This window comes from Branchiostoma lanceolatum, chromosome 6 (assembly GCF_035083965.1).
Source record: "Branchiostoma lanceolatum isolate klBraLanc5 chromosome 6, klBraLanc5.hap2, whole genome shotgun sequence".
Classification (NCBI taxonomy): domain Eukaryota; kingdom Metazoa; phylum Chordata; class Leptocardii; order Amphioxiformes; family Branchiostomatidae; genus Branchiostoma; species Branchiostoma lanceolatum.
In genome coordinates this window covers 7,523,432-7,541,511 of record NC_089727.1, presented here as the reverse complement: position 1 = coordinate 7,541,511, position 18,080 = coordinate 7,523,432, and the positions used below count along the sequence as shown (strand labels likewise).

The 18,080-nt window shown below is 41.4% G+C and overlaps 1 protein-coding gene across 7 annotated transcripts in view; it reads right to left on the bottom strand.

The window, feature by feature from the left end:
- The window catches only part of LOC136436368 (platelet binding protein GspB-like), an 81,229-nt gene that overhangs the window by 33,465 nt on the left and 29,684 nt on the right, over positions 1 to 18,080 (bottom strand). For 2 of the 7 annotated variants that reach the window (XM_066430284.1, XM_066430287.1), the window contains exons 2-7: positions 10,030 to 14,860; positions 7,980 to 8,057; positions 6,157 to 6,315; positions 5,929 to 5,955; positions 4,751 to 4,936; positions 2,418 to 2,531 (exon numbers count right to left, since the gene is read on the bottom strand). In XM_066430284.1, coding sequence (XP_066286381.1) covers positions 2,418 to 2,531; positions 4,751 to 4,936; positions 5,929 to 5,955; positions 6,157 to 6,315; positions 7,980 to 8,057; positions 10,030 to 14,860 — 5,395 coding nt within the window. Of the gene's footprint in view, positions 1 to 2,417; positions 2,532 to 4,750; positions 4,937 to 5,928; positions 5,956 to 6,156; positions 6,316 to 7,979; positions 8,058 to 9,391; positions 9,446 to 10,029; positions 14,861 to 18,080 lie in introns of all 7 variants that reach the window. The other 5 variants (XM_066430285.1, XM_066430286.1, XM_066430289.1 and 2 more) reach the window with 5 other exon arrangements.

Genomic DNA, 18,080 nt, shown 5'->3' with positions numbered 1-18,080 from the left:
GTCAAATGATAATCTGCATGAAGGTTAGAAATCAATAGCTTATTATTGGATAATACTTCAATGTCAAGGGCTGACCAAGCAATTAGTTAAGCTGCCCCATGACTACTCTCATCTCCCAAATAAACATACCCCCCGGAATAAACATACCCCCCGGACAAATCTTCAAAATCTAATAAACGTACCCCCTGGAATAAACGTACCCCCTGGAAAATGACCAAATTGACACAAAAACTGTGTCCATGCTAGTGATGCTTAGCTAATCTGTCCTCGGGAAAGGAGATGATAAGCAGGTAGGTGCTTTTTATTCGTTTATGCCTGGTTTACTTATTGAGATTTACCACATTTGTGGAAAGATTGACATAACAGGTGACTATCAAGTTTTCAAGATGTCAACCCTGACTTGACTACATGTTTGATACACTCACACTGGGAAGGACCCCTACTCTTTGAAACACTTTAATGTATAGTATGCTTTCAATTTTCAACAAGTGAAATTAATGAACATGATACATGCATTTTCTACTTGGAAATTGAAGCAAGTGATCAAGGAAAATTGTATAAAGTGACATCATCAAACACAAGTAGTCGCCAAACTTCTCAGTTCCCTTCACACCTACAGAGTCTACTCTTTTTTCAGATATGTATCAACATCTAGAACTTGAACAGAAAATTACAATATCCTGAATATATGCTCAGTGAAAATATTACTTATTTGTAAAAGCCATACAGAAAAGGAGGAACTTGCCATTTATTGTGTCATGCATTGCATATAGAACAAAATCACATTATTATATATTGTTAAGGATATTATCATATATTGTCCTTGGTTCAGTGTTGTTGCAATCCAAATAATTTCAAATCCAAAAATTACCCTTGTATGTAGAAAAAAACTTTCATTTTGAGAGACTAAATTGTCAACAAATTTGTTAATTAGATGCCTCAGGCCTGTACAATGTTGCAACATGGAGGTTTGGTGGCAACAAACCACAGGGTTCTCATGTTACACATCAAAGGGCCTGTGAAAGGGTGAGCCAGACAGTAGCCATGGTAGCGGCACCAACACAGTAAGGGGCGGGGCTTATACCCAAAATTCTTGGAAAGCCTGGGCACTCTCTCTGTAGAGGAGTGATCTTTTTAAAAACATTTTTATGTGATAATAACGGTGACTAGATTGCAATCTAATTTTGTGTATAGACTTTTCTAAGGAAACTTATTTTTGTTAAATTGTCATGCACATTTCTGACTGAGGCAAAGGAGATTTATTCATAGATCATAAAAAGTTGTTTCCCCTTCTTAGAGGTGAGCTCTTCCTTGCATGAGAAACATTCCCACGGCTGGACTCTCACTGCCGTGCGTCTTTACTGTGGCGATTTTCGAAGGACTAAATGTACATGTTTGTGGTAGGATTGAAATGTTCTAGTATATTTTTAAAGTGATTATACAGTTTCTAATGCTAAGACACAATGTTTACAAGGTGTTGTTTGTAGCTTTTCAAAGTTTTTGGGAAAGGCTGTATTTTAACCTCCTTGATCTCACGTGAGTAATCTTACATGTGTACTTGAAACATATAACGTTACATGTAATTTGTTTTCTGATCAGCGTGCTTTGGTTTACGATCTAAACAGAGACTGTCAAAGTTGTTTATATGAAAAATTCATTTCAAAACTTCAGTGTACCGTATTATTTTCTCCTAATAACAATGTTACTTTGTAGCGAGATCGACCGATATGTTAGTACCGCCAGGGTTTCACAAATGCCGGGTCATTGTATGCGCTGGGAAATCCACGTCATTTGGTCGAAAAATAGCGATTTAGGAGCAAAAATATCGGGGAAATATGGAAAAAAAACTCAACTTTCGACATAAGGGGGATCTCTGGTAAGCAAAGCCCCGATGGATTTTCAAAAAAACAATAAACGTACCGTCCAAAATAAGAACGTACTGGGTGGATTTTGAGGCTGAAAAAAATAAACGTACCGGTACGTTTATTTGGGAGATGAGAGTAGTTCCTCCCCCTCTTTCCTTTCATTTTCTCTCCCCCCTCTCTCTTTCTCTCTTATTCAGTAAACTGTGATGACATTTCGTATTTGGATAGGTCGCTGATGCATGTGACATGTCATTTGTGGCCCTCCCAGTGTCCTTCCTTGGTACTGCAGCTGAACTTTCATTTTTTGATACCTTCTACTAATGTTATGGACATGCTATGGTCTTAATTTTGGGTGGAAGATAGCTTTTTGGTCTAGGAAGAAGTGATATACAAAATATGTAATTTTGGGTTGCTAGCAGCTAGCTTTATAACTGCAGGGGCCTTTTTGTTAAAAACAAAAAAGACAATAACTAAAAAAGAAGAAAGATTAGCAATGCTCCTCCTTGCAATTTTTGTCTAGCAAAAAAAAATGCATCAGATCAGTTGTCTCACCTGAGGTACCAGGCATGGGCGAGTGTCTGGAGCCAGGTGTGGGCAGGTACCGGCCCTGGAGTCTACCTGCAGCAGGAGGCACTTTGGTGGACCTCGCAGAGGGTTTGCTCAATGCTGCAAAAACAGGTGCAAGAAAAATTTACTTTTAACCTTTAGCACTCTGAAGTAGCCGTTTGGCACCCAACTCACTATTGGTTACAGAGTTAGGCAGCAGGGAGAAGTTTAAGTATTACACAACATTGTACTGCCTGTGAATATTGTTACTTCAAGTTGAGGGTGTCTGTGTGTGTTTGTGTCTGTCTGTGTGTGTGTGCATGTGCACAAATGTGTGTGTGTTTGTGTGTGTATCCTCCCACTATACACATCTAAGGTATCAAAATAGAGGAATATTTGTTATAACCCACCCATTGATCAAGCCTGCAGTTGCTATGCTTATTATCATTAACACCTTTTGATTGATGGATTCCTGAATTGACAGAATGATTGATTGAACATAACACATCCAAACGTAAGGATTGGTCTGGTTAATGTAATTTCCAAGCATATGGTGGAGTGAAAGATTGCAATGATTTCTGATGGCTAGGCTTCTCTGACAGTCCCTGTTGGGGGGAGGGACTGTCTGACAAGAGGACGTTATGACATCTCAGGGCCCGAAATAAATTTTTGGGTCAAATCACCACTTGCACTTGTGAAGATGAAGAAAGAAAAGAAGAAATTACTTGCACAACCAACAGTCGTGAACTATTAGCCATGGTGTATCTGCTTTTCTGATGTTTTAGACTGACTATCTTAGACTCTATATCAAACTTTAAATTGTTACGTCCAAGGCCACTAAATGTGTCCCAAACTTGTAAAAATGTATTGAATACAAGTTCAGAAGGGATACAAAATGTTGCTTACCTAATGTGTAATTTGTTTGAGCACCGATTCTTCATTTGGAGTGAAAATTATAGTAATAAAAGGGGGTAAATATCAGATCTACTGGTGGTAACTTGCACCAGTGCAGGTCTTCTTGATATTACATGCACTGCTCCAATTTTATGTGTCCACACTACATGCAAGTGGTACATGATTGTATTTATAATACTGGTTTATTGCATAATACAAGTCAAGAAATGGCAGCCGCGGCTGAATTGATTCCGGACTTTACAACGTTTTAAAAGTATAACATTTCAAGGGCACTCCATCGTAATAAATTTACATAACAATTATTGCGGTTAAAGATCGTTAAAATTGGCGAGGAATCTTTAAAATCTATCATAATATAATATAATATATCAACATTGAAATCAACGACAAAATATTCGTGTTAACGGTCACAATTCCTTATTCAAAACAGTGGTAATGTAGGGTATCGGACTGTTGCGGTAGCGCTCAGTTCGTGTGTATATAGAGTTCAGTTTGTGGCTAGACCGCGTTAGCCGACCACTGGCTTCACCCCGGGACTGGGGAAGCCAGTCTCTGAAAGCCGATTTCAGGAGTTTCAGTCCGAACTTCTTGCATAGTTGTTCCCTCCTGGATTCAAGGGTGGGTAGTCCGAGTTGAGTGAGGGCTTCCGAGTAGTGGGTGTACTTCTTACCCAGAATGATGCGGCAAGCACGGCGTTGGATGGTCTCTAGACGGGATGACTGGTTTTTAGTAAGTCCGGGATTCCAAACAGGGACAGCATACTCACAGATGGGGCGCACGTAGCAAGTGTAGATGGTGACTAGATCAAGTTCGGGAACTCTGAACATCTTCAACCTTCTTAGGATGAATAGACGTTTGCCGCTTTGTTTAACCATGTGGGTTACATGACTGTCCCACTTCAAGTTACTTTGCAACCACACTCCCAATAATCTTACTACAGTTACTTCCTGGAGGGTGTGGCCGGCTAGTTGGAGTGAAGGGAGAGGGGGAGGTGTTCGTGTGAAGAAAAGATGCATCACTTTGCATTTATTTGGGTGCAATTGCATGTGACTTTTACTTGTCCATGCGTCAAGGGTATCTAGATCTTGTTGCAGGTTTGATTGCTGTCTAATCTGTCTACTTTCCATCATATTCAGATCATCCACAAATTTTGAGCCCTGCAAATGATTGAAGACTAAGGTTGATCATGTATTAGGGCTGTCTCTAGGACCCGTCCCTCCATCCTGGGACGGAAATTTGCTTCTTGGGACGGAATTTTTTTTTACCTTGCCCGTCCCAAAATCTGAACTTAAATGACATGAAATTGATGAAAATGTATCTTCGTAAGCTTAAGGAAAATCTAACACATTGGTTCCCAAACAATGAGTGGGACAGAAAAAATTAAATGCTGGAGACAGCCCTGTAAAGATGGTTGTATTCCTTACCATCGGCCTTTGCCCGTTGTTGTGCCCGTGCCTCCTCGTGAGAGGATGACAGTCTGGAGCTGGTGTTGGAGGTGACAGACAGGTCGGAGGTCGAGCTGTGTGTGCTGGAGGTGCTGACTCGCCTCTTACTGTGGCCGTTACGATCAGAATGCTGGATCTCGGCGTGCTTTCTGTTGCTCGGCTTGTCTACAGAGGAAGAAACAGATTTGTTCAAATAAACATTCATCTGTGACAGCTGCTGTATAGTAAATGACATTCTAAAGATTTTAAAAAGCTATTTCTGTTCACAAAGTAAAGAGCTTACCAACAAGCTTTTGATCAGTCTCTGATCCTTCTCAATATATAGATTTTAATTCCAAGGACATTCTGTAACTTTGGATAAAGTTAGAATATTGATCACTTAACAGGTCTACTTCCTAAAAAGAGTGAAAGAGCCCATCAACCATCATCCTTCAACCGAGACGATACAGGCTGACGACCTTTGACACGTTGCTCATGCCACACTTCCATTCAAGTCATGTGACATGGGTCATTTTAACTTGAGAAGGATAAGCACTGCTCGAAACCCTGTTGGTAAGCGCTTTGTGTATACATGGAAATAGGGTATAAGTTCTTAACAGCAATGTTGTTAAATTGAACATCTCTTGCACTCAATCATAACTTGTATTGTATCTACATTGTTGTAAAAGGTAGAACTCATACCAAAACATTTCAATACAGTACAGTACAGTGCAGTGCAATCTTTGATATCAATGGTTCCATAAACTTTGATTAAGCAATAAATGGAAACCCAAGGGACAAGGTGTGCTAGTTTGTGCAAATCAAATCAGGCAGCAAATCAAATGATCTGTGATAAAAGAACATGCGTTGTAAAGCCTGGTAATTAAATTAATTGTCTTAGTTATGGAAGAAAAATGAATCAAGCAAGCTCTCCTGCGAACACAGAAAGAAATTTGATAACTCATTGTTTTCAACTCAAACTTCATCAACATATTATGTAGCATGGCACGTGCACACAGTGAGTCATATTGTGTGTGATGGCATAGGTGTCTGCAACTTGTCTTAAAGGGGCATTTCAATTCAGGTCTGAATAGTAGTGAATAATAATAGTAGTGAATAATAACAAAGATACACGTTAATGCCACAAACTAACAAAACATGCTAGACACCAGTCCTACCTGTGTCTTCAACATGGTGTGAGAGAGCTACAATGGTTTAGAGATTGGCAGAGAAAAGAAGAAGAAAAATTATTTCTTAGGGTTATATGAATGTGATTAATAATTGAATGTACAAGTAACAACAAAACAAAATGAGAGTAATGCGTAATATTGTGTCATAAAAATCCCATTTGAGGAAGGGAAAGAAAAGTGAAGACTACAATTTGGATATGTTAGTAGAAATCTTACTTGTGAGAGGAGCTTTTTTCTGAGTGGTACTAGAAGAAGGAGGAGGGACTTTCTTCTGAGAGGAAGAAACACGTGAAGAGGTGGATGGAGTGGGAACAGGCCGAGCCTTTGTTTCCGCCTTGTTCGTGTTCGTCCGAGGTCCGGATTTCTCATCCTTATCTACGTTGTTAGAGGTGGAGGAAGATATTATGGTAAAGAGACACAACACACAAGGACAAAGAGAACTTTAGATATGTTAAACATCTATAGATCCACTTCAGGGTAAAGCTTGACTATCAACAACCAAAGAGCTACTTTCTTTCACCAAAAAGGAAATTGTGAGAAAGGAAAGTTTTCAAACCAAAAGAACATTTTCAGCAAATGCTATTGAAAAATTAGCAGCATTTTTGTTGTTGTAAAATGTGCCCTTCATAGACAATGTATGAAATGTGCATTATACCCCATAGTGGATCTGATTTATATAGTAAAGGGATGGGTCTCAGCTATTTATACACAGGAGATATTCTGATACATGTATAAGCATGCGAAGTAGCACATAGCAGTAGCAGACAACATGATGCATGAAATTTTGAGAATAAACAATTATACATTAAGCAATGGCTGACAATGCAAGGGGTGGAGTCAAGCAGCATAGGCATATTTTGAGACAAAAAAATGGAAGACACAACAGAAGAGCTACTGCAACCTCAAATGTAAAGTTAGGCAGAATGGCAAGCATTAAGGAACACCCACAAGCTGGCTGGAGACTTTCATCCACTGTTACAGACATAAGTGCTGGGAATTCAAACACTGCTACACGCATCAAGAAGCGATGCACAGTTTTGGAAACATTCTGCAACACTGACCAAGCAGAAAAGAAAACAAGAAGCAGGCATATTGCTTTCTTGACTACAAGCGAGTTAAGTTACAAAGAAAAGATAGGACAGGATAGCATGGCTAAGCTAGGACAAAGCCGACTGTGTTCGACTCTTTGTAAATTATTGAGAAAGTCGCTTATCAATAATGCATCCAGTTTCAAACTCTGCTCTTTCCTTCACACGCACACGCACACAACGAGCCGACAAAGATTTGAAAAGGGGTGCTTCTATACTATAACTATACCATGTTTCTTCAGGTAACGGCTCTTTGCCTCTGTGAGAATTGCTTTGATTCTGAGCTCATTCGTAAAGACTGCTGAAAGACAGGCAGAGAAGCAAGGAACCAAACAATGAAAACACAGAAAACAATTTTTACGAAACCAAGAAATAAATGAAAATTAGGTTATAAAAGACTTAAAGAAAAGACGAGACTAACAACGCGGAACAGATAAAGCTGATCTTACTTGAAGTTTTGGACCTCTTTCTGACAATCTTTTCCAGAAAGTATGCTTTGAGAAATTGCCGGTCCCCTGAGACATAGACAGCACACACACATATACAGGTACGGCATTAGGTGAAAGCTTTTGACAAAAGCAATTGGGTAAACAGGGGTGGCTTCAAATTGGCAGGGGGTTGGGCAGTGAGTCAATCTATTTTCAATTCTTTAACATAAAGGAAAGAAAAACAGGGGAAAAGAAAATCCGGGACAGTCACTTCAAATTCTATATAAAAATGTCATGCCTAAATGATAATTTGAAGGCTTTCCAAGTTTTGTTTAAGGCAATTTATTTTCTTTACTTTGACAGGTATCGTTCAACATAATTCATTTTGTGTAGAAATAAAAGGATTTAAGTCACATTTCGGGGACTCACTCCAACACCAACATTTGAAGTCTGGCATGTACATCATTGTGTATGGTGGCATGTGAGGGTCAAGATGCAAAGTGAAAGATATACTGGCGCTTACTTGAACCACAGATAAGTTTTAAGAGATTCTTTCGCATGGAATGTTTCTTGAGTTTGAGACGTCCGTAAAGAATCTGTCCTGTTAGAAAGAGAGATGAGACAAAGAGATAGAGAGGCTGGAATCACAGACACATGAGAGACATGCAAGCAAAGGTATAAAACATCTTTGTCTCTGTCACATATGATATGGGAGGCACCACATAGTCTAGTATGTATCATATAGCCGGACAACACATATCAATCTCTCAACATTTACTATAGATCATACTGACGATAATCAGGTATACTATATTCAGCTTGCAACACCAATGATTTAAACCTTAACGATTCACATCTATTTTGGTCAGCAAAAAGGCACTGAGGCTTAGCAAGGAAAGCATTAATATCCAGTGATGGACAGCAGGCAGTCACAGTGTACCGGTTGCAAGAAAGAATACATGTTTGTCCCAGATGCATTTTGTAAGAAAGATCTTTTTTTTCTTTCATACAAGCAATGCGAGTGGTGAGATCTACATGTTTTGGGCAAAGGGGGTCCTGAAAGTGCAGAAGGAAATTTGATCAGTAGCATTGCCAAAAATGTTGTATTTACTAGTATTCCGTATTTTGTTCTTTTACACTACCTAGGGAGAAGGTTAAAGCATATTGATTGTATTTCTAACCATTCCAGGCCCTGTGCCCTTCAGTAAGACAGAGCTACAGTGTGAGAGAAAATTACACCATGCAATCTGGCAAGAGTAATCATTATGCTTCTATTAGTATTACGTCCCCCTTTCCACAAGAGGCTGACCGCTAAGCAACTGCTGAGAAACCAAACATTTGAAGGTCGTTCAACAAAATTCAAAGATAAAGAACAATTTCTTAACATTTTGTATAATTATTGTGTTTTTACATTGTGCATCATATTCCAATTATACAATCAAGGGCAGGGCTTTCTCCAAGACCCGTACCTCTGTTCATCCCGGGACAGAAATTTGCTTGTTGGGACGGAAAAAAAATTCACCATCAAAAAATCTGAACTGCATGACATGACATTGAAGAAAAAATATTTTTGTGAGCTTAAAATGACAGATTTAACAAAAAAAATGGGCTCCCAGTCATCGAGTGGATGGAAAAAATATTGGAAACAACCCTGATCAAGGGGCACACAAATCCAATTTTAGTCGCACAACGGTCGCTCAGCGATCGCTGTCTAGTGGAATTGGGGGCTTTAGGTGCCATTACAGCGTCCCGCCATAATCACTGCCATTATAAAGCCCAGCACAAAGCTGCTTACACTGCGTAGTAAGCCCTGGGAAGCAGAAGAGCCTGATTAGTGCCTTTTTTTGTCAGCGTCCTGGCAGACTTAATTCAAAGCGCTGAAAGGATTAGCTGTTTAATGCATGGGATCGGCGTGGGGTCTCGTGATGTACGTACTTGAGGGAATAATTCTCAGCTGTACTCTCTTCTTACTGTCACTCCCAGGCTGGCCTGGAAGGGAAGATTAGACACGAAACTCGCTCTTAATGGCCTTTCTTGGGTCCTGCTGCGGAAATAACTTAAGACTGTGTTACGCACGTCAATAACTCATTACTTTTAAATGTCCTGGCGGCATATTGAGGAAGTGAAAATTAGCTATGTATAGGCACATTCACAAATGCATACACAGAGAACATTTAGCAATGGTTTTCAGTTCACATATGACAATGCATCGTAACAACTTTAAAGAATACATGTACCTTTATAACATTAATCGTAAATGGATAATAAAGTTTTTTTGTACACAACCATGCAAGTATTGCTAGTATTGATGATGTTTAGGTAAGCATCTGCAACCTTCCTCAGGGCAAATTGGCAATAATGACTCAGTCAGGTATATGTGGTTCTACTTCGCACTGCAGCTAGGTCATTATTGCCCTTAGGAAGGTGACTGATGGCCACTGAAACGTCGGCTAGGAAAAAAGCTTTGTTGTGTACAGAGAACTTTGTTATCCAGTGACTTACCAACCTGATGAAACGATTCATGGATCAATCACACATTTATGTTACCTTAGATACAAATAGAAGGCACTTACTTGCTGACTTCTCCTTGGCTGATACAGTTCCTTCATCCTTGCCACCATCAGACTTGGTGCTGGTAAGCGACGTGGAACTGTCTCTCTTCTTCAGGCCTGTGTCGATCCTGGCTGCCACCCCCTTCAGCTGGCCCCGCGGGGACGACACGCTCCCGACGCTCGCTGCCGAGCCCGGCCGTGGACTGGATCGGACCGCGCTGGTTGAATTGGACCGACTTCTCGTGCTCGTGGGAGTGCTTGTGCCTGATCGGTCGCTCCTGGGTGTCGATGTTGGCGTTGAAGATCTCTGTAAGGAAGAATACTCCTTTGCAGCCGCATGGCCGTTGATATGAGAACGTGAAGAAGACATCCGCTTTGGTACAGGGCTGCCGCTGACAGAGCTGGACCTGCTTGAAGCTCTGGACTGAGAGTTCTCCACGTTCTTCCTCTGCAGTTCGCCAGAAGATGAGAGCCTTTTTCTAACTGCTGGGCTACTGGTGGCAGAGCTAGTTCCACTAGTTGATCTGCTGCTTTCCTTTGCAGTGGACGCTCTTCTAGCTTGTGGTGTAGTCGTAGCTGATCTGGTGCCTGGAGTTCTGGTGCTACGAGCAGCAGTGTCACTCCTGTCCGATACAGTTGAAGACAGTCTACGCCGCTGGGCTGGACTACTTGTTGAGGAGCTTGAACTGGGCTGCTCTTTAGCTTTGTCAGCTGCCGTCCTCTTGTCTTGCGGAGACGGGCTTGCTCGAGGTGTAGGGCGTACCAACCCTACTTTGCTACTTGGTCCCATGGGCGTTTTGAAAGCGTTGGAAGGCGGCTGCGACTTGACCTTTTCTGATGGGTCGGAGGAGTCGCTTTTGAAACGACTGCCCGCCATTGTCGTCGTACCCTTGCTTTGCTGTGCGACAGCATTTGCTTGATTCTTGCTACTAGTGCGAGGCACTGCGAGTTTAGACACGAATTGTGTTGAAACCTTTGCTGTGGTCTTCCTTGCCTCAGCTGCCTTACTTACGGTCACACTTGCCCTTGCTGGTGCTTTTTGCTTAGCGCTAGTTAAGCTTGCGGTACGTGCTTTCTTAGCTAGAGATCCCTGAGAAATTGAAGATTTTGCATCAGACTGAGCTCTCGTTGCTGGTTTCTTTTTCACATCTTTCCTCTCCAAGTCCAGTGTCTTTGTAACTACTTCTCCACTGATATGTTGATTGTCAGCAGCATGATCTATGATATCGGGCTCTAGAGTCCTAACTACGTCCGCAATGATAAGGCTATCCTCTCCTTCCAGAGGATGGACAAGGTCAGTAGCGAAAGATGGAGACTCAGGATCAATTCTAGAGAAGGAAAACTCTTTATGCTGGAAGGGTGTTGATGTCACTAAAGCACTTGGGTCAAAAGTCTCGTCCAATTTTTCGAGCTCTAGTGCCACCACTCCAGCCTCAGTTTCAATAGCACCTTCCACAGTATCCTCTGTCACAAAAGTTGACTTTGCAGTTGCATTTTCAGCACCTTGGACAGGGACATCCATTTCTGCTACGTCATCCACCTCAAAGGTTTGGTCAGTTACTCTAGCAACTTTGTGTGGTGGTTCCTCCTCATATGTCACGGTACCCCCAGCTGCGAATTTATCCTCTTTCTCTTCTACCTTTTCATCTGGTAACATCTCCATCTCCAGTGCCTGAGGCTCTATTCCCACCACTTCATCAGCCACAGCATCTGTGCTGGCAGCTGCCTGTATTTCCATAGCATCATCAATAACCACGACTTCAGCACTAGGGTCAGGTTCAACTTCATCTACAGACAGCTTGTCTACATTAACTGCTGGCTTTGGAGACTCATCTTTCACTGTTTGAGGAGCGTCTGGAGGATCTATCTCCTCCTCTACTGATAAATCCACAGATTTTTCCACATCTAGGGAAGACACCATATCTTTTGTTACATTTGCATCTTCCTTAACTTCTGTGGTTGATATGTCTTGAGATGAAATAGATTCCTCCTTGGATGCAGCAGCAGGCATTGACGCAGCTACTTCCTCTTCAACTTGAGATGAATCTTCTACCACATCTTTCCCTTGGCTATCTCCAGCAGTTTCTACGACCTTTGGTGCAGCCTCTTCCTCTAGAGACAATTCATCACTGGTGGGACTTTCTCTCGTAAGAGGTTTATCTACTTGGCCCACTCCCGAGTCTAGATCTGTGGAGATTGTGTTCCCAGAAGACAAGTCGTTACTTGTAGGGCTTTCTCTCTCCGACTCGGGCAGTCTCTCCACCTGCGCTCTGTCTGAAGAAGACTCAGTACTATCTTCACCGTCTTCAAGAGGTTCGGTCACCTGAATGGTGATAGCACTGGGCTCAACATCGCAACGTTCACTTTCTCCCGTGGGCTGTTTGGTTTCTGTTTCAGCGGATCCCAATGTTTGCATCCAAGGCATGTTCACGTTGGAATCTTTGTTGACACCCTCGACAGCTTGAGGGTTCGGGACACCGTCCATTGCAGCAATGGTGTCAACATTGCTGACAACAGCATCTTCTTGAAGGAAGTTTTCACTGCTGATTTCTGGCAGCATACTCAGCTCATCCAGACGAAGAATACTGTGCGCGGGGTCATAGGAGACATCGTCCACTGCCTGCGTGAATGTCCTATCAGTGACAGGACCTATTTCACTGGCCGAAACCACTTGTAATATCACGTCAGGAAATGGACTGATATAACCAGCAGCTTCAACAGGTTCATGAGCACCGATCGCACTTTGATCATCTTTGATATGAGACAGCGAATCTTCTACCTCCATTGTCATTGACTCTGTTGCTGTGTCTAGAACAAAGGTTGCATTGTCCTTATTCCCACTACCTTGGTCTTGTTCTTCGAGGGAGTCGGGGGAATTGTCTTGTCCTGATGAGGATGTGCCGTACTCCGAAGATGCTCTACTAGGCAGCAGTGTCTGTGAAGGTATCTCCTTGGCAGTGTAAGTAGTGTTTGCGTCTTTGGTAAATGTTCCATCATGTGATGGTGATGATGATGGCAGAGGCACTCCTGTCTGTTGAGTTTGCAGTTCATCTGGAGTAACACCATCAATGGGGATTGCAACAGCCTCCATTTCTACAATTCCAGCAGTCTGAATAGCTGTAGAATCCACTTGTTCTACCTCTAAAGAGTCAATAGACTTACTGTCTTGAGATTCGGGAGTGGAACCACTAGTTCCGCCTGCACTAACCGTGAGCTCTGACTGGTCCGCTGAATGTTGTTTTTCCTCTGCTACGACATAAGAAATGTTCTGTCTATCACCGTCCATGTCAGAATCTAGTTGTTGTCCATCAGTAACATCCAGTTGATGTTGTTGTCCATCAGTAACATGATGATGATGAACATCCTGTACATCATCATCTTCTGCTGGAAGATCTTCCTGGAGACCATCAGGAATTATCTCACCACCCATGGGAGCACTGGGGGCCATCTCTGACTCGGGAGAGCCAAGTGACTCATGTAGTCTTTCTTCTGTGTCTAGCTGTATATCCATGGTGTCAACATCAGCAACATTTATGTCTGCTTCAGCCCCTTCAGGATCAAGGGTCTCATCTTGTGCTGCTGCTGTTGTTGTGGGAGGCTCAACATCTACAACATCAACTCTGTTGCTAGCTTCTATCTCAGTGTCTTGTACATCTGCCATTGCGGAAGTGTTCTTTCCAGTTTTATCTAATTTTTCTACGGAATCTCCTGGATTGTTGGAGACAGATATAAAGGTGGAGTCTAGAGTAACAGTTGTGTTTATTTTCTTGTTTACGTCATCAGGTTCTCCCTTGTTGATGTCTGTTTCAGCATTTGACCAGGCCGGTGAAACATTTCTCTCTTGAATGGGAGATACTCTAGTCGCTTGGAACAGGCTTGTTTTACCCTTGCCCACCCTTCCTGTCTTTTCTTTGGCCTCGGATGTGTTAGTATCAGCACTGTTGAGTGAATGGCTTGTTGGGAAGACTGTGGCTATGGGGCCAGCGCCGTAGATTGTCTGTTTGGGGTGCTGAAGACTACTCCTACCGTACTTTGGAAGAGCGAGCTTAGACGGGGGCTTCGGTGGTTTACCGTAGACGTTCGGCTTGGCGTTGTCTTGTTTTGTCGTTGTACCGCATGCGCCTTCTAGCTCCACTTTAGATGCTGCTGCGAAGATGCCGTGTTTGTCGCTGCACTCGAAGTACCGCATGTCTTGAACCGTTCCATCGTGGTTTCCAATGGGTTCATCCAGTTCGATCCCGCACCATTCCCCCTGACTGAAGTGTACGGTACCAACGTAGCTCAGCACGCCACACTTCACCCCTCCTACAGTCACCCTGTCCCCAAGTGTAAAGTTCTTTGTGGACTGTGGAAGAACAGTTTCTTCTGCAGCAACGACTTTGGTACCTGCCTTCTCTTCAACAGTTTTAGGCTTGCTACCTGAACTTGCAGGATTTTTCTTTCCAAAGTTTAGCGAAGGAATTCCCGATCTTCTTCTATCAACTTTGGCTTTCTTCGTAGGTTTCGAGACCTGTTCTGAATCAGAACCTTTCTCTATTTGCGCACTGTTGACTCCTACTTCAGCCCCACTCAATACTGACTTCTTTGGTATCTCTGCTTGGTTGGTAACCTGTGCAGTAGGCAATTTGACAGATATTGCAGGTGGCTTTAGCCCTCTCTTTGGTCTTGAACTTGAAGGAGACGGAATCCCAGTTGGCTTCTTCTCTTCGGTAACTTTGATTGCTGAGCTCTCTTTAGACTGCACTACCTTCGGGGCTGGTTCTGCTACACCCTGTACAGGTAGAGACTTTCGCTGTGGAAGGAAGGACCTCCGTCGAACGGTCGTTGGTATGCGGCTCTCTGCCTGGGTAGCCTGCAGAAACGCAAAACAGAATCGATATCAGTGTACTGCTACAACCTCATACATTAAAATTACTGTAGAACCAGTATCATCATGATTAACATAACAACAAACGAGTCACCATACATACATAATATGTTCACAGCTGCAAAGATGGTTCAGATAATCCTCATTGGAAAAAGCTATGCTGCCTGATACTATATGTTAGGAAGTCCACCCTGAAAAAAAAAACTGTAAACCTTGAAATGTTTGCGGTAGTTTTATTTCTGAAGTGACCTCTCACCACAAAATCATAACACTGCAAATATGCATTTCTATTGTATTTATTATAATTTTACTGTACAACTTACAAATGTTCAACTGCGAACTTAGAACATTGCAAAATCCTTCTCTTCTACAGTCCTACCATAAAATTAAGCCCTCACAAAAATAAAGGAGTTTACAGTGTAGGGTCACGTACAGGTAACAGAACATTCAGCAGGGAGGCTATGCATGCATGCCAGCGGATATCTCTCCAAGGAAATCAAAATCCATCACTTTGGTTCCACAGAGATCTATAGCCAAGGCTCTTTGAGTATGGACAGGAGAATGTCCTAGCAAACATGTATCTCATATGTAATAAGTTAACAGGCTCAAAAACCTCCATAAAATACTGTCTGAGCTTTATGATTCTAGTAATGAAGCCACTTGGGTATGGTAAAGCAGACGTCAGAAAGATATCACATTCCATGATACATCGTGATACATAAAGAAGTCAACTGTGACAATAAAAAAGATCATTTCAAGACCACCGAATGTTTATACTCTGATAGGTATAAGCAGACATACGCCAAATAGCAGTTACTCGAGCAACAGGATATGATTTTGGAAAATCCAGTTGCTTCAGAGTAACTGCTATTTGGCGTATCTTATTACCTGGATGTCTAACCTTCATCGACATATCCTGATATAAGCAGACATAGTTGCTTGTCATATTCAAGTGATAAGGAAGTATATACGTCCTCCATCATTCCGATGTACATTGTATCAAATAATGCAAATTGTATACTATGTTCCCTGAGACAGTACTAATGAGATATCAAAACTGGAAGTTCCGCTGCAGTACTGTAGAAGGGTGCTAGTGCTAGGAACCCCATTATCAAACTTGACTTCGTTTTCCTGCCCCATACCTGACATACAAAATTTCATAAGGATCCATCTACAGTTCAATGAGTTATGCTGTCCACAGATACACACACACCTTCTTAATTGGCAAAGGTATCTAAGGATAGGAATAACTCTAACTTACATCTATGGAATGTGGACTCTAACGGATCAAGATAGAAATATGTACATGTGATAATTGCTAAAAATGTGTGATTCAGACAAGGGCATCTCCAAGTGTAGCAGGAGACAATATTGTAATTATACTTGATGAATTTTGAGATTGGTCCTCAGAGATTGTATAGGATGGTGCATGTAATTAAAATGTCACTAGCCCCCATAGCTGGTCATTTGAGTACAGCTGTACATGGAACATGGAATCCTGTGGGATCTGCCATATGCATCATGAGGGCACAGTGGGAAACATATGCACTGCCGATGGAATTCAGTTATACCGTGGACGATTGTCTCCTTGTCACATAGAATTATTCTAAAAATTGATAAAATAAGAATGAAATGGGTAAAATCAAGACGTCAAATATTTTAGAACCCACATTCCAAAATATAGGCCATCTCAAATACATACAACATTTTTGAAAATAGGAAATGTTGTCTAAGTTACTATAATCTAAGAATGGCAAAATGATAGTGTGTCCATCCACTGTAGGATTCGCCTACTAATTTGCCAAAAGGAAGATTCTAAACTTAGTGATACATTTAAAGTACTAGTCTTACTACTACATGTATGTATTTTTGATAGGAGAAATAAAAGATCTTTATAGTCCTACAGTTATGATTTATGACATTTTAAGATAACATCATTTTCCTTAGGCGTGAATAAAACATGAGGGTTCTAAAGGTGACATTTAAAAGCACAGGCTTGTATTACAATGTATATCTTGAACTTTAATTTCAAGCCCACTTATGCACATGTGTATCACTGTTTAAAGGGCCTAACACATTTGTATTGTAATGTTCTTCTTTGATTTAAATACCTTGGAATTTTGCAGAAGAAACAGCACTGTTCTAGTTATTACAATCATAAAATATTACAATCATAAAATGTGAAGGCTACAAATTTGACTGAACATACTTTTCACGGTTGCTTGAATTCTAGCATATAGAATACATGTATACCTGTGGTCTTAATAAATAGGGCAACATCTATTTTTCTTCTCAGAAAAAAATTGCACCATAAACGTGTAGCTAAGAATTGAAGTACACTGTACAACAGCATCCATTTCTTTTACATATTCATTCTTTCTTTTACATAATGTACATTCTTGTCAATTAAGATAGAATTTCATATTGAGTGGAATGGCTACGTGTACATGTACCTATTCAAATGCCACAAATCAACATCAACTAACAGTGTCAGTGACTAACATTATGCTATATGGGATAAGCACGTATATACAACATGTTCCTGACAATTTTTCACTTAGACTATAATGCATATAGTCAAAATTGGACATTGATAAAAAGGCTCAGATATTGTCGACCACATTACGTACATGCATGCCTGTACTAGTAGTACTGTACAACCACTTAGGGCCGCTGCAAAATTTACAGCCAATTTCACATCTACCAGCAATATAATACACGAGCACAGTTGAGTTAGAGTCCTTAGACAACCACTAACATGGTTTTCCTCCAGTGAAAATGGGATTTCAGAGCCTTACTTATATGTATGTCCAAGGTGACTGCAATTACACCACTTACCTTCCAATTGACAGCAAAATGAATATTTTATGAATAAATGTGAGGCTGCTTGGATCAAATGACATGGCCATGGAATGAAATACAAAATTGACCTTCCTACAATGAGAAATTAAACTAATGTCACTTTGAAGATATAAAGAGAAAAGAAAATGATATACCTATATAACTCCAGTACTCCTCAACGCTACGGAATAGAGAGTGACCTTCAACCTACCCAAGGGCAAAGCCTTCACCCAGTGGTTCAAGGTAGAAACCTTGTAAGGTGTCCCCTCCCACCTTATTCAGCCAATGGAGTGATCCCTACTATCTACCACGTCCGATCTTCTGGGCTATGAATGCGGAGAGACCGCTAGCACGCTACACGACG